Genomic DNA, 16,274 nt, shown 5'->3' with positions numbered 1-16,274 from the left:
TAATGTCTCCGGCCATGCTGTTGCTGGCCCTGAGGCAAAAAAAATGTGATAATATGTCAGTATTGTGTTCACAGCTTGTTTCTGCTGCCCTCAAGTAGCCAAAAAGGAGACGAGAGGTTGTTGCTCTATAGGGGTCGCTATGCTTATCAGTGATTGAAGACATGCAATAATTTGGCCAATCTGGGTTATGACAATATGAATCCAAGTGTCCGCAGCTGGTTGGCTAACAAGCTGGTATTTTGTATTACTGAAGGAGGAGAAATGCCAGAGCTGATAGGATCTAATGATGGTCTGTTTCCTGTCTCCTACAAAGCTGATCAAATGCTTCTCCCTGTCTGGATCAAGCACATGAGCGATTCCCACTTCTGCAGATTATAATCCATTCATAAGAAGATATTTTGAACATAATGGGTGGTCATCTCAGCTCAGCTGTGGGTGTGTCAGACAAAAAAATGTTGGGAACTACTGCATTAAATCATCACATCGCCCCTGTCCTGACCGTTATATTTAATTAACAGCAGAGAACAATGACTATGAAAGACAGTGATGAAGAACTTTCACAAATGCTGTGTGTTGTTTTTGTGATGTAGGTGATCCTTACAGACTTTGGCATTTGTCAAAGAAATAATGTACATGGTAAAATTGAGAAATTTAATAGATGTTGAGTGAATTGCTAATAGAGCGGAGAATTGAAAGAAATCACAGGTGATCGAGAGCAACACCCTCTAAGAAACAGACTTGCAGTGCATTACATGAAGTGACGGATGAGTGAAGGCTCTGGTGAAAGAGGGAGGAAGAGAAATGGAAAGAGAGAGAGCTGCAGACAAAAGAGAAAACATTTGCAGCCTGCCCTGCCCCCTCATCACTCCCTGGGGAACAAGGGATTATGGAAATGGTTAAATGCAAGAGAGAGGGAGACTGACAGACAGAGAGGAGGAGGAGGTGGAGGAGGAGAGAGAGAGAGAGAGAGAGAGAGAGAGAGAGAAAGAGAGAGAAAGAGAGAGAGAGAGAGAGAGAGAGAGAGAGAGAGAGAGAGGGAGAGAACAGAGAGTGCAACTAAGAGAGGGAGGAAGACAGAGCGATGCTATTGGTTGACCGTTATAACATCAAGCGTGATAGAAATATTTCTCTCGCAGTCTAAGAAATAGACGTAGAGACAGAGACAGTAGACTCAGGAAACACATTCAGGTCTGTTTTCAAAAAGATCAGAAGAAAGAGGACTTTAGAAAGAAAGAAAGAAAGCCAAATGAGAAAGGGGGAGATAATAGAAAGGTGGACTAATTAACTTATGACTTCTGAGGGCTGTGGAGATTTTTGCTTAAGAAGAGAAGAGATTTCTAAGTCAGAGTAAATGCGACTCAACATGTAGATTCTGCAGGTTTCTGGTTAAATTCCCCCCCTTTCCCCCCCCCCGAGAATTTATTACCCTGCACGTCAGCAAAGACAAATCTCAATGATTTTGGAGAAATCTGAGGGATGCGTCTGAGAGAAAGATGCAGAGCAGAGAATTGTGACATGGTGCCGACCCAAATTGACAGAGACGAGGACAGATTGGACTGTTCAGTGGCAGACACGTCTCCAACCAGACACAGGTATTCTCTCCTCGATATTAAGATCGGTCAAGATATTTATCCATGCTAACTCAAACTATCTTATTTATTGTACTCTGATCTTGTATTTGTAAGTCCTCTTGGATGTGTGATATTGGCATTGTAATGTTAAATAGCCATTTCATTTGAAACCTAATTCCAATATTTGCTGCCTCATTGGTTTATACTTATTATTTTATACTATATTATTTTATTGCGAAATCGCCTGTAATTTGCTTTGTCAAAATATAACTAACTGTCTAATGTGCAAAGCAATACCTTGTGTATTTAGCAAACGATCAGATTGATGTGGGGATTAATCATGTCCCCAAAATGTAGTAATAAGCCAAGAGACTGTCTCTGTAAATTATAACACACAGATAATCTGCAAACTACGGTTGTTTACAAGTGCGTTAAATGTGATTTAGATATATGCGTCATTAATGGTGTTCTTGATTTAGAGCAACAGATGAACTGAAAGCCATACGACAAACTACTGAACTATCACAAGCCATAACCATCTTAGTCCATAATCCTCAATGTTTTTAAAACACAGAGCTGCGCTTAGTATCGACAAGAATCCTGTGCTTCTGCTGTCAGCGTGTCAGTCAGACACTTTGAGGCTTGCGTTGCTGTAAGGAAAAAAAAAATGTGTAGGCTTGGTCTAAAAAGAAACTACATGGAGGAGGAGAAGGAGGAGACAGACATCTTGCCTGTCAGAGACTAAAAAAGAGCATCAGGCCAACGACAGACAACTGTGGTTGTGAACAGACAAATAAGTGCTTCCTAAATCAAAGCAACACAGTGGTCGTGCTGCTGTCACACAAAAAGAGACAAAGACGTGAGTGGAAGATCGGGAAGCCAAGCTGGTTATTGATTGTTACTAAAACTGAGTGTTCTACCTACCTGGACAACACAGACTCCTCCTCGCATCGGAGGGGGAAACAGACAATAACCTCCACTAAAAGGAGGGAGGGCAATCGCCAGATAGAGATAGAGAGCAGGGGAGAAATCCCCTCTCTCTCTCTCGACCCATCTCGTCGTCAGGCTGGCGGGCTCTGCCGTGGCATTCACCTTTGCGGCCTTCTGCTACATGCTCACCTTGGTGCTGTGCGCTGCTCTCATCTTTTTTGTCATATGGCAGGTGAGTAGCACTGTGCATACTTGGAGCCACTGCACACACACTGACACTAAATGTAGGGCCTGTGAATGTCCACATTCCGTCCCACGCAGGCAGACAAACACATCCACCTACACACAGCTCTACAACACTGACAGGAACACGGCATATGCACACACCTCTCTCAGGTACTCTCGAGGTAATGGCATGCATAAATGTGTCAGCTGAATCTCAGTGTAATTGCAGGCTACCTACATGTGACTGACGTTTTGAATTGCATCTTAAAAGCCACGAAATGACACTTTGTTGCCTTTAATTTCTAACACCTAACTGCAAAGACATAATTAGTTGAAACCTATATGGTTGAAACAGACCACAGAGCATGAGCCTGAAAAACACACAATGTTAACTTATTACTGTAATTTATTTGTGTGTTTTTTCATCTTATTTCCATATAGTGTCTAAGTGTCTTGTTTACATGCTGGTTTATCACTAGAGTAACTCATCTGGCCTTGACACATATAGCAAAAAGACAGATTCCAAGCAGCTCCATTCCTCCACAGTAAATCAACCTCTGATCCCAGAGAACTGACAATAAACAGTTCTTCAAACAAGGTGATTGGGCTTCAGCAAACTGCATGATATGAGTACAGGGAGGCGGCAAAACACAATGATCATAAATCTCACTGCCAGGTTGTTGTGAATCTGTCTGCCTGCGGCATTTTGAGTGGAATTTGCACAGATGTCGCTGGACACCGGTGCACTCGGCTTGCTGGTTTATACAAGTGCAGACTCAACAAACACTAAAGCTTTGATCTCTCACCTTTAACATTCGATTCATGGAGGCAGGGAAAATACAATACACATCATTATGAACATAAGACTTGAAATGACTAACGTACCAATTGACTAAGTGGGTGAGACTACATATGAGTCAGTCAGTGTGTCTGTGTGTGTGTGTGTGTGTGTGTGTGTGTGAAAGAGACAGGGAGAAGCGTGTGTCTGGCTAAGCATTCCACCATGAGATGCAAAAGCGTATCAAACTATGATTATGTTCACCCCTTCCCCCAGTCTGCCTCTACCCACGGGTACAGCACCCCCATTCTCTGTGACTCTCAACCAATCACAACGTTTGTTCACTGCTATAGTAACCACAGAGCCCACTGAGGGGCTCACCATGTCGCCATGGAAACTGCATCTGTTTACAACAGAGCTAAGTGTGAAGGGAGACAAGGGAGAGCCGTATAGCCCTCGTATGAGGGAAATTACCACCACGACTGTTTCTATTTCAAACAGATCTGTTTTCATATTATTAGTCATTGTTGAGGATGCAAATCAGATGATCACTTATCTACAAATAATGTCTGCTTTTTATTGCTTTTCAATGGACCGTCAAAGATAAGCTTCACTGTTAAAAAGATGAACTGATGATAAGCACATAGCAGGTGGCCTTTACACTGAGAATTATTAGTATTTTTTATAGAGCTATTAATCAGGGGGCTGATGAGAAAAATGATCTCCCATAATACTCACCTCCCAGGGAGCAGCTAGAGAGTGTACAGCATAGCTTAACCGAACAATGACATTATTTTCTCTACAGTGACCTCAGTCTGATATAGTTTGACGTTTTTTCTAAAAAGGACAAAGAAACTAAATTGTGATTTTATACAGGCCTCCAGTAGACCATAATCCTCTTAAAATGTATGCTTTGTTGAGATATTTAAGTTTTGCATTTTAAATATAACTAGCTTTTGCCACACATAACTTTAAATGTGAAGATTAGGAATAAATACATGTTAATTGTCATTACAAAAGGAGTTCCTTTGACAGCTGCCTATGTCTCAATTGATATTCTATAGTTTCTAATGCGAACTTTATTATCAGGATTAATTAAAAGAGGCTGGTGTATCATTTAAGAGGAGATGAAAAACAGGGAAAAAACAGAGTCAGATCTAAACTAACACTGTGTGACAATACAGGGAGAATTTAAATCAGAATTTTAGCTCTTTAAATAAACTACATAATGACGCATGTCGGAGCTCATACAGTACACAGTGTAAAGAGAAAGAGCAAGGCTGTAAGTAATTATATACACATTCACCATTTGATCACCATGTGCACTCGGGCAAAGTGAACAATGTGACTGCAGCTGTACAAGATGTAGCGGGTGTGCAGAACAGTAAACCGTTCCATAGTTACAACAGTATTGTACAACAGGCTGAGACTTGAGACAACTTCAAAGAGTGTGGTGTTGAAAGGATAGCAACTATGTCTTGATTCCATAAACAGTTACAGTGTGTGCATTCATTAATGCTCTAAAGGTAACAAGGCTAATTGAAAACAATCTCACATGTCTGTTATTTTTCAGATCATTGCATTTGATGAGCTTCGCACAGACTTCAAAAACCCCATTGATCAGAGCAATCCCACCAGAGCGGTAAGAACCCTGCTGTTTCTCTTCTTTCAAGAATGCTCAAACCCTCGTGTAAAGCCCTTCTCTTCACTTCCAAAAGGGACCTTCAGTGATCTACACATAAATACTGAGAACAAATTGAGGGTTTCACTCCTAAATGTTGCATATGAGCCTAAAGTTATCAGTCAATATAACAAATTTCAGTTCACTCCTCATAAACAAACTGAGTTTATGAAGAATAGCCTTTCATGAGAAACCCACAGCACACTGTCATGTAATCATATGGGAAAAGCAAGCCATCATTTCATGTAAATGAAGGTTTTTGTGCTTTTAGAATGAACATTTTCAAATGTTTTATTCAGCTGCATTCAGCCAACATCAAATATGTGTACTCCTTTTAAAACCGTTCATACTTATCCAAGCTTGCCAGGTGATTGCAACAGTAGCACCCAGGCAGTGTTTCAGTGTCTCATTTGTATGCAGTTTGAAGCAATCAACTTGCCATAAATATGGCGGCTTGTTGGCCTAATTAATTAAAGAGATTGATGCAAATGAAGCCGGCGTTTATACAATGAGATACTGAAAAAGGTTTACCCTCACTGTATAAGAACAAACTTATTCACTCAAAAATCACATTTGAAAGTCTCTGTCTGAATCCTTTGCAAAAAATAAAATAAAAAAAAACATCATCATGAGTCATTAATGACTGCCATTATTCATTTAGCAAGTTAACAGCAGCTGTGAATGTCTTTTTCACAAGTTAGCTAATGTTCCAGCAATCATGTGAACCTGCATCTGAACTGCAAAGTGAGAGTGATGAGGAGTGGGAGAGGAAAGTGTGAAAGCAGATTGTGGGAGTATGGCGGCCCGCCAGCTACAGGAGGGCTGGACACAATAACACAATTAAAATATAATGCACCCGAAAACAGTAGCTCTGAAATAATACTGATGTGAATAATCAGTTCAAAGTGGATGTGTTATTTGCCCCCCTCAGGAGAGCTAACACATATTGAACATTATAAGCAGCAGGATTTGTATCAAGGCAATTGTATTGGATTGCATTTCATTGGACAGGTGTTTTTTTTAATCTATAACTAACAACCTATACTTGTCAACATGCCAGATGTGTTCAGAAAGAACATGATCTGCTAGGCTGCGATGCTGCCAGTATTTCTCAAAGTCAATAAACTGCACAAACTGAAGAACACATACATGGCAATTATGGTGATTATCTCGGATGTTAGCTGAAAGCAAGGTGTATTCACTCATCTGCTGTTGTTGGCAAAAAAAGGACAAAAGCTGTAAATATTTGTTAGTGAGAGAGAAATTACAAAAGAACATAATGGAAGAGACATATGTTTCCGAATCATTTTATCTCATCAGTTTATCTGCACAGCCATAAAAACAAAACAAACAAACACTGTGATTGGCTGGTTGATTAAAAGTGACTGAAATGTAGAATTATTTACGCTTGAAATACCTTAAAAAGAGCAGCGCCATGTCAAATGGCCACAGCTCTCTCCATGAAATAGCAAATCACAAAAGTGACATTTCCTTCATTCGTGCCTTCTTTAATGTTAGTGGCTGTAGTAAAATGACAAGGCTGTTTGCCAGTGAAACCAATTCTTTTATACTTACCTGCTACTTGATAAGTAATCATTATACTACTTGATACTCACTGTTTGCTCTGCATTACTTGTATTTATTCTGTATATTGTGAAATGTCCCTACTGCATTTGATTAATGTCTTCAGTCGTGTTTCCCTTGTTGGAACAATTAAAAATTCATAGTGAAGTGGATGACCTGGCACTAATTAGGGCAGTAAATCTTAGCAGAGTTACTGCAGGACAACAATTTATAAGTGCAATTAAACCGTAAAATGTATAGTAGTTTTAGCTGGAAGGCTCTTCACATTTTTAAGCTCAGTGTCGTGGAAGGATGCAGTGCACAAAGCAAGCAAAAAAAAAAGGAAATGTCATAGACCAAATTAACCAACAACTGCAAATAGACAGTGATGCTATAGAGCCAGTGTCTGGCTTGGAGGCTGGATGTTGTAGATTCAGGGCAAAATCCACTTTCAGGTCGCCGGGGGAGTTTTGATTTATGTTTACAGATTCATAAAAGGTGCAGCTTGTGGCTTACACTAAAGGGAACGGACATGACAGGAGCCTCAATACTGGAAGCCATCCTCCTGTAACTAAGACAGATGCCTCAATATGTCACTAAATGAGAGCCTTTACAGCTGAGGCTTCATTAAATACAGAGGAAACAAACACCAGTATGCTAAACATGCTAAACATATATAGCATATCCATGCTGCTTATCGACTCGACATATTTGTGTTTCAATAAATAAATGAAGCAAAATAAATGAACAATTTGACTGTCTATTGGTACGTTTCTTTACCTGGTCTCTTGTGCCTGGCCCTCCCCATGTTGAAAATGGAAGAGTCCCCACACACAATGATATGTAATGATACATTGAACAGTTTTGTTCTTTTAGTGTGTGGAGAGCATTAGCCCGGTGATGGACACATTAATCAAGGTGGATGAACAACAGCAACACATCTCATTTGCCTGGCTTCCTAATCAATGAGAGACCATTGGCTGCTGGCTTGTAGAAGATGGATGGCTTTCATTTCTAAAAAAAACTGATCATTAAGCCCTCTCTCATGGCTCACAGGAGACTCAACTCTAAAACCCAAACCTGCACCAAACATCACTGTGCTTATTGCTTCAAATGTGGCTAATGTCTTTATGTACTGACCAACAGTTTGGTTGCATGTATAAAATAAATATATAAACATATATAAATAAAGTTGGTTAGTCAGTCAATTATTATTCATTAAATGTAGTGATAAGTCTAGTTTTTTTTTTTTTTGTGGATCAGATGGAGTTGTATGGCCTTGTACAGATGCATATTTTACCTTAGCCAAAATATTTAAATTTAAGCAGTAACCTCTTTGTATTTCAAATCACTCACCATGTGTGGTTTTTGCATTTTATTGATGCAGCACTGAAATGTGTCAAAATTTGTCAGCTGCAAACAGAATTCTCTGAAGCTTGAAAGCATGTATTATCTCGGCCTTAAGATTTCTTTTCATAGATAGACAAAATTGGTGAATAGGATGAAGAAATATGCACACTGTTAATCAGACTTTCTTGTTGTCCACAGAGGGAAAGGATTCTAAACATTGAAAGAATCTGCAACCTTCTTCGCAAAGTGAGTAATCGTTTGTTTTTAACCTACTGCTGGTGGGTGACTGAGGGGCTTCAGACAACCATGATTATTTGGCTTTCTATTGTGAGGACCGTGACGCACACAGATTCATTTCACATGTAGCCCATCCTCACAACCCACCATCACCGCTCTGCAAAAACACAGAGATGGAGAACAGTTATACCGTCAATAGCAGTAGATGTTGTGATGTTTTTTTCACATTTCAAGGTTTTCAGAAAGAGAGCTGAATATCCCTAAACTAAACGTGACATGCTTTTAAAGCCATTTTGAACATGCATGTGTTGGAAAATGTTTAACAGCATTAGGTACAACATAGGACTTTAAATAAACTCAAGCTATTATATCAATAAATAAATATAATATAACATGAGCTTTAATGTATCAGGGAAGGTGCAAAGCACAATGTTATCTTACAAGGCTAGCTCTGGGATCAAAATTTGGACCATAATGTATTTTACATCTGTGAAAAGATTATTTTATTATCTGGAGGGAAAATGGGTATTAGATGTTTTCCTGCATTTAGCTACTGATTCACAGCTGTTTGCAAATTGACTGATTGATTTATTGATTCATTATTTCAATTATTCATTATTTTCCACAGTGGTGCACTGAAGGAATAAAAGTGTTACTGATACATACTCATTCTACCACTAGTTGAGAAAGACATTAGATGACACATATTTGTTTAATATCTTTGCTGTAGGGAAAATATAATTTCAAACACCTTTAACGGTTGCAGAGGGAGACAACATGCACAGAAATTACATCTTCAACAGGAAATTTATTTAGCTAAAACCATGACAAGGCTCACCAGTGCGGAGCATGATGCAGTAAAAAAACTTTTCCTAATCAATTTACAAATAGAAAGGTGATCAATCTAGCCTGGTAATCAGACTAATTTACTATTTGGCCTTTTTGTTTTCACTTCATTATTCAGTCTGACATCATGTTTATGCCAGCCCAGCCCGGAGAGTTATTTTGCCCTAACCAATAAGTGGTGACTTATCTGTCCCATCAACAATTTTGTCAGTCAAAGAGAAGCTGTTAACGGTTGATTGGAGCAGTTAAAGGTGGAGAGTCAACAAAAAACGATGCTGATTTAAAAAAAAAAACTCTTTAAAGCAGCTATAACCAACAATGTATATGTTTAAGCACCAAACAGCAGACAGACAAAGTTAGCAACTCTGGAACATAGTGGAGCATTTAGCCGCTAAACAGCCAGATGCTAGGATGGACAGTCCGGAGGTACGGATGAAGCCAAAACCTGCCCTAATCTGATTGGCTAACCCTGATATTACTCTAACCTTAACCAATCTTACTTTTTATGCCTAACCTAACCAACCCAACCAACGAAGGCAACAAGTAGCCAATCAGAGGCAGGCAAGCAAGCTGAGCAACCTGAACTATCTATGTCAAACTACATCAATTTCTACTAACATCTAAAAACCAGTCTACATGTGTATGAAACTATATTTGCACTCGTAACAGCAGTGGCTCATGAGTAACATTAACACCTTCTGTGTGAAAGTGTTTGCCTCGCAGTGTGATTTGAGTTTCGTAGATTGTAGTTATTTCACAACATGCGACCCATGTGTGTTTCAGTGTTTTCCCAGCAGTTATTGAAGTGTGAATACAGATTTCCGTGATTATATGCAGACCTATTACCTAATTTCCTGTGTCTGTTCTGGTTAGTTGGTGGTACCGGAGTACTCCATCCACGGGCTCTTCTGCCTGATGTTCATGTGTGCTGGAGAGTGGGTCACACTTGGCCTAAATATCCCGCTGCTCTTCTACCATCTGTGGAGGTACAGTCCCAAACCAAATGTCTGACAAGCTTGTGTTGATCCAGCGCGAGCGTGAGACAAACCTCTCTGTACTTTCAGGTTTCTTCATCGGCCAGCTGACGGGTCAGAGGTCATGTATGATCCCGTCAGTGTGATGAACGCCGACATTCTCAATTACTGCCAGAAGGAGTCCTGGTGTAAGCTGGGCTTTTATCTGCTCTCTTTCTTCTATTATCTCTACAGGTCAGTACAGAACCATAATATTTTCAATACATTGTTGATTGGCTAGGTTTCAGTGATGCCTTTCAGATTTGTTGCAATGTTGTATTAACTTACTTAACTAAAAATAGCAACACAATTCATATTTTCTGCCTATTTTTCCATCTGTTTCCACGGTCTATTTCCTCCCGAAGTATGGTCTATGCCTTGGTGAGCTTCTAACAGACAGGATGTCTGGAGGAATAAAAGGAAGTATTTGGAATAAATGGAGACATCAACTCTTCCTCTCCTTATGTATCCTTCCCATCACTGGCTTGGGTTTTCAACAACCTAACCCTGGACAAAACAAGAAGACCAATCTGTGTGATAATGTGAATGTAAAGGCCTCCACTCGATTATATCGCTTCGACCTAGAGACTGCTGTCGGACAACTGGACACAGTTTTGAAGGATTGAAACGAAACAGAAAGAGGACGCAGCAGGTGTGTTGCCTTTGACCCATTACACAAATTAACAATATATTTCTGAAGGGCTGGAGCTTTCCCATGCTGCTCATACTGATCCAGTCGCTCAACTCACTGTGAAGCTCCAAACACTTAGGGGCTGGAATTCAACAAAATATGTCTGTATTCTTCGACTTTGAGGAATATTTTGGTATCATTCCATGCATTTAGGATGATAGACACCTCAAATATCAAACCACTGCTTTGTTTGAGGTACAGGTACATACAACTGGAAGAAACAAATTGTACAGGAGGACTTTACACTGTAAGAAATGCAGAAGGCCTGGCAGGGGAATAACAGTTTGGTGTGTGCACTTTTAACCAGGATAGAGATAAAGCGTAGACCAACACAACATCTCCTTGACGCCAGCCTCTGCCAAAAGTCAAATTCCACACTGTAACAAAGACAAGGAATTAATCATAAGTTTGACTGCAAGGGTCAGTGCTTGTAATGTGTGTTCAAAATAAGTATGTCCATTGCTGTAAGGGTGTATTTCCTGCTAGGTTCATGCTTTCCAAAGAGCATCATGCTCAGACATTTAATGCCAAAAGTTTATATCTGAAAAACATTGTGCCAAATTAAAAGTCAATTAGGACAAGTGAAAAGAAATGTGACGAGGCAGTATTTTCATGTACATGCAGAGGCACTGTCATGTCTTTATCTTCACTTACTGTAACACATTTCATTTTGGTACAATGCTTTTTTTCTTGATCAAAATAGAAAAAAACTTAGTTCTGTTGATTTTTAGTGTGCAGGGAGCGCCTTATTCCTATTTCCAGTTTACTCTTACTCATCTGCATCTATACTATAGTCATTTTAGCACAGAACCTTTTCTCTGATCCAAGGTAGATTATAGAAATTTCATGTACAAAAAGCAATTAAAAACAGCAAACTATCAATGTCATATGATATTCAGTGTATGTATTAGTGAGTGGGACACAAGTGGCAGATGAGACAATAATGACTCTATGACAACGTTTCCGTTATTTCAGAAGTGTAAAAATATCAACGTTTATTTATTTAATAATAAGTAAAAATATGAAAGTCATCTCAATACGTCTATTATCATACAGTTTCAGAAGGGACAGACGTAAGACGTTAATGTTGCTGATGACCAAGATCTGTAACAGCGAAGCCTGTCCTCAGCTGGTGCTGCCTTTGCTATCATGTGTTCATTAGTTTAATCTATTAGTAGATAAGTGATGGTTCAAATGTGTGATTCTAACATCAGTAGAAAAACAGAAAACTCTGGAGCCTGAGAACAAACTGTGATGTCTGTCATACACCGGCTTTACATGTAGTAAATGGTAGTGATGACACATCTGGTATATAAACTGTGGGACTCACTTAGGACAATAAGGTCTCATTGAAGCCTACTGAAGTAGTATCTAATTATTTCAAAAGATTTACAACTAAAACACGAAGATTTAACACTAGTTGTTTCACTTTTTCATTCTTAAACAGGCAAAATAACTTCTGGAAACTTAAATAGAGAACACAGAATACTTAAGATTATTGCTATTACTACACAAATAATTTAGCTGTACATTTTGTGTATGTTAGCATGTTAATGACTAGCTTTAACTACATTTCAATTGGAAGCAACTATGGATACCGATATGAATCAAATAGTCAGGCTGGCATTATTCTATTTTTAGTTAGTGTCAATAAACCCCATGAAATGACTAAAACCAACAATGTGTTAATATTTAGGACTTCCATATAGTCTGTGGCACTCAGCTCCAAACTGTTTCTACTAAAGTTTAAAAAACAGGTTACAAATATATTGTGTAATCTTAAAGGTTAAATCATTTCCTCAAACAGCTGGGCACTGTAGTTTTTCAGAAATGTCACTCAGCACTTCTTGGGGACTATTTTCAGCCGTGGATTGATACATGTTTCCGCACTCCGAGTATTTACAACAGCAGGACGATGTTTGTTGAAAACAAGAAAAATATAGAATATCCCTAGTCTTATCTTTTAAATAAGAGTTTTATTCCCAATCAAAATAATGTTCAAAATTCATCTGTAGTGACTGATTCATACAGTACATTACATATGTAAAGTACACCAATTAAAAAAAACTCACACGCACACACACACACACACACACACACACACACACACACACACACACACACACACACACACACACACACACACACTTCTTGTGTCAATCACAGTCTGTTTCATGTCACTTTGGCACTAACGATTGAAGGGAGCAACTCAAACCGCTTGTGTGATTTGAATTTCAACCAAATTGCAACATTTACTTGACTGAAGCAACTTGAATAGTCTGTTAGTGTTCTTGAAGACACACAGTAGACAATACAATACATGATGTGCCAAATGATGTTCCCATAAAAGTAATTACAGGATACTGAGACCTCAGAACTCTGCCAACAATGCGAGTGTGTTGAGTGTGGACAATCACTATTAAAGCACAGGAAGACGAGGAAAGGAGGAGAAATACAGCTTGGTTGAATGTCATTATGTAGTTGCTCTAAACAAAGCATTTTAGAAAATTGTATTTGAGTATATCTATTTGTATCTGTCTTTTATACATTTATCATCAATGTATGCTACAGTAAATTTGGTGGATTACTTTATATTTATTAGGTTACACAATGATGTACAGTTAATAAACAGCAATTCTCATGCCATATTCTAATAAAACAGTAATGCCAAAAAGATCATCTCCAAGTTTCTTACTTCCTGTATGTTGAGGGTCAGTATTTTAGCCACCTGTGAGTAGATTTGCAGACGTGATGCACTGCCAACACCAGAGATGTACTGGGGAATGGTGAATTAATAAGTGAGGATACTGAGTAATGCATTAGAGGGAGTATAAGAGACGAACCACCACATCGAAAGCTGTGGAAAAACAGCTGCATTTAGAAGTGGTTTCAGAGACATTCACACAAGCTCCTAAAAAGCACCAAAATAACTGAATTCCCTGAAAATGCTTCGCTGATGTGAAAAGAGCTTCAACTGGAGAGGCGGCAAAGAGACGATGATAGCCTTTCATTAATGTCTGCACCTCCAGAATACTAACACATCAAATTATAGAGCACAGCGATGCCTCTTGGATTGCATAACAAAACAAAGGTGACACACGTACATCTCCACGGCAAGAGATTGCTGATGAAAATGTCACTGCAACAGCTGTATTACATTAAACATTTTCTGACATTTTTAAGGCTCAGCAAAAAAAAATGTTCTCCTGTTTTGAAAAAGAAAAAAGAGACACAGCAGAAAATGCTGAGCATAAAGCAGCCTCGGGGAGTCATTTGTAGGGTCTGTAAGGTTTGCAAGGTTATCACTTGTCTAAATAATGATTCAGACAGAAAACAGAGCAACAACGATGCTTCAAGCTGGCGTTTTCCCTCTGTTTGAAAAGAAAACATCATTCCCTGTCCATCCGCTGTCACCATGGAAACTAAATTGTATTACAGATTCCTGTTGACTCACTGTGAGGCTCTCACTCAAAACACAGAAAAAATCAAATTCAAGGTGGTACACATGCCTGGCAGCACTGCTTTTCTGCACAATGTATTTTTTTTTAAGTCATACTCCATCCTGGTACACATAAAACAGGTGTATGTATGTAGTCATGACAACCCCAACCCCAATACTTCTATGCATGACACCTGCTTATCCCAGGATACACACAGCAACATGCACACACAGGAATGCTCGCTCCTTCACAACACATGCATCTGTTTCTCGTTCTGTCTTCCCACGGTTCACACTGTTTCACTCTCATCTTTGCGGGCTCTTCCTTTTTCCAGCACCCTCCACCACCATAATTGTCCCAACTCCGCTCCCCTCTCTCCTACGTCTGTGCTCTCAGAGCGATGTTACCATGGAAACTGGCTACAACTGATAGGCCTGAAACGTCACGATTGGCATACGCAATTGGCAAGTGCACGCACACGCAGAGGTGCATGCATGCAGACATGTTCACTCGTTCATTATTATGCAAGACACTCTGGGATGTTGCATATTTTCATGGCTGTATAGAAATACATACATAGGAAGACCAGAGGGACATACTGTATATTAGGACAATGACAGTAACAAGAAGACTAGAGAAACTGAAAAGTGAAAGCATAGCAACTCAAAAGTGGGTTATTTCATTAAAAGCAGAGATGTAATTTGTAAATTATATTCCGTTTATTTTTATTTTGTCATTACAAAATTAAGATGTTGCGTTTGCTGTTTTTGTTCATCCTAAGAATGAAGGAGCGGATGGGCTTTCATAACAGTAGCTGTTTGTGTCCAAGAATGTGTCAAACCTGTTCGCACTTTTGTTTTTATTTGGATCGTGAATCGTCTTGAGCGTGACTCACTCCGACTGTCAGCTGCTAGCTCATCTATAAAAATATCCATCGCTTTCATCTGTAACTAAACTCGATCAGTTTCAATTAATTGCCTCGTTCATAAAAATCGTGACATTTCATTTTTTTCAAGTATGTGCAAATTACTTTCTAAAACAAATGACAACATATGTCCTTCAAAATGTGTTATTGCTAAAAATGAAAACCAAATCAGTGCTGTTTTTTTTTTTTAATAAATGAATAAAACCCCATTTTTCTGTAGCCATGCTGGTGTTTTTGATCAGACTACAGGTAGGACAAGAAGGTTGTTGATACATGGTCAAATTCCTGAGGCACTTTAAGGCTAATTTAAGCACAGGTGTAATGGTCTTTTTAATCAGACAGGTCTGCTGACAACTAATTTTAAGATTTAACTTTAAGATCAAATCCCAGTATACTTTTTTTAATGAATGAGGCCCTGAGGCTTTTATTTCTCCTCTTGCTCTTGGTAATGATCATGCCAGTGTCTAATTTTACCCCTAATGACAGACTACTGTAATATTGATCGCAACACTTGAAAGATCTTTATAACTTTGTGCAACAGCAAGTAAAAAACTTCTCCACTCAGTCTCTCTGTCACACTGAGCTCAAGTACTTTGAGCTGAAAGAGACTCTTCAACACAACTGGGACAGAGATTAACAGTCACAAACAGAAAAGCCTCATCACCTCACTGAGGGTAAAAGTTCCTTAGTGTGCAGCACACACCTGCTGGGTGTGTTTGATTTGGGACCCTTAGCGTGCTGGCCCGGTGGTGTGTTAAACTGGCAAATAAGGTCAAACTCTGTGTGTGTTGTAATCCAAGTTTCTCTGTTCTTTGTTTTAATAACCGGTCTGGCAGCGTGTGCATGTTAGCAAGTAAAAACGTAGGTATTTCACGTATTGCGGAACACTCTTTGAGAGCCGCGTGGAGACAATCCCACTTTGAGTACAGCACCTTTAAGGTAGATACAACCTTATTTTTCTTTTCCTCTTTTTTACCTATGCCGATGCACAATAATGCTAACCTTAACCCATTAAAACGTAATT

The 16,274-nt window shown here is 39.1% G+C and overlaps 1 protein-coding gene across 3 annotated transcripts; it reads left to right on the top strand.

Moving 5' to 3' along the window:
* The first annotated feature begins 1,051 nt into the window (after nt 1-1,051).
* Nucleotides 1,052-11,194, top strand: cnih2 (cornichon family AMPA receptor auxiliary protein 2). Of its 3 annotated transcripts, none has more exons than XM_031311050.2 (7): nt 1,052-1,592; nt 2,509-2,733; nt 5,078-5,146; nt 8,297-8,344; nt 10,055-10,167; nt 10,246-10,389; nt 10,560-11,194. In XM_031311050.2, exons 2-7 carry the CDS (start codon nt 2,683-2,685, stop codon nt 10,585-10,587), a joined length of 453 nt encoding a protein of 150 aa, XP_031166910.1. In that variant the 5' UTR covers nt 1,052-1,592; nt 2,509-2,682; the 3' UTR covers nt 10,588-11,194. The 3 variants fall into 3 exon arrangements, with proteins under 3 accessions (XP_031166910.1, XP_035846899.1, XP_035846898.1); XM_035991006.1 differs by having other exon boundaries at nt 2,051-2,733; XM_035991005.1 differs by having other exon boundaries at nt 1,052-2,733.
* The last annotated feature ends 5,080 nt before the right edge of the window (nt 11,195-16,274 follow it).

The sequence above is a fragment of the Sander lucioperca genome, chromosome 13, assembly GCF_008315115.2.
Source record: "Sander lucioperca isolate FBNREF2018 chromosome 13, SLUC_FBN_1.2, whole genome shotgun sequence".
Taxonomy (NCBI): Eukaryota; Metazoa; Chordata; class Actinopteri; order Perciformes; family Percidae; genus Sander; species Sander lucioperca.
The sequence above is the reverse complement of the archived record's forward strand: the minus strand, read 5'-3'. Positions and strand labels throughout refer to the sequence as shown.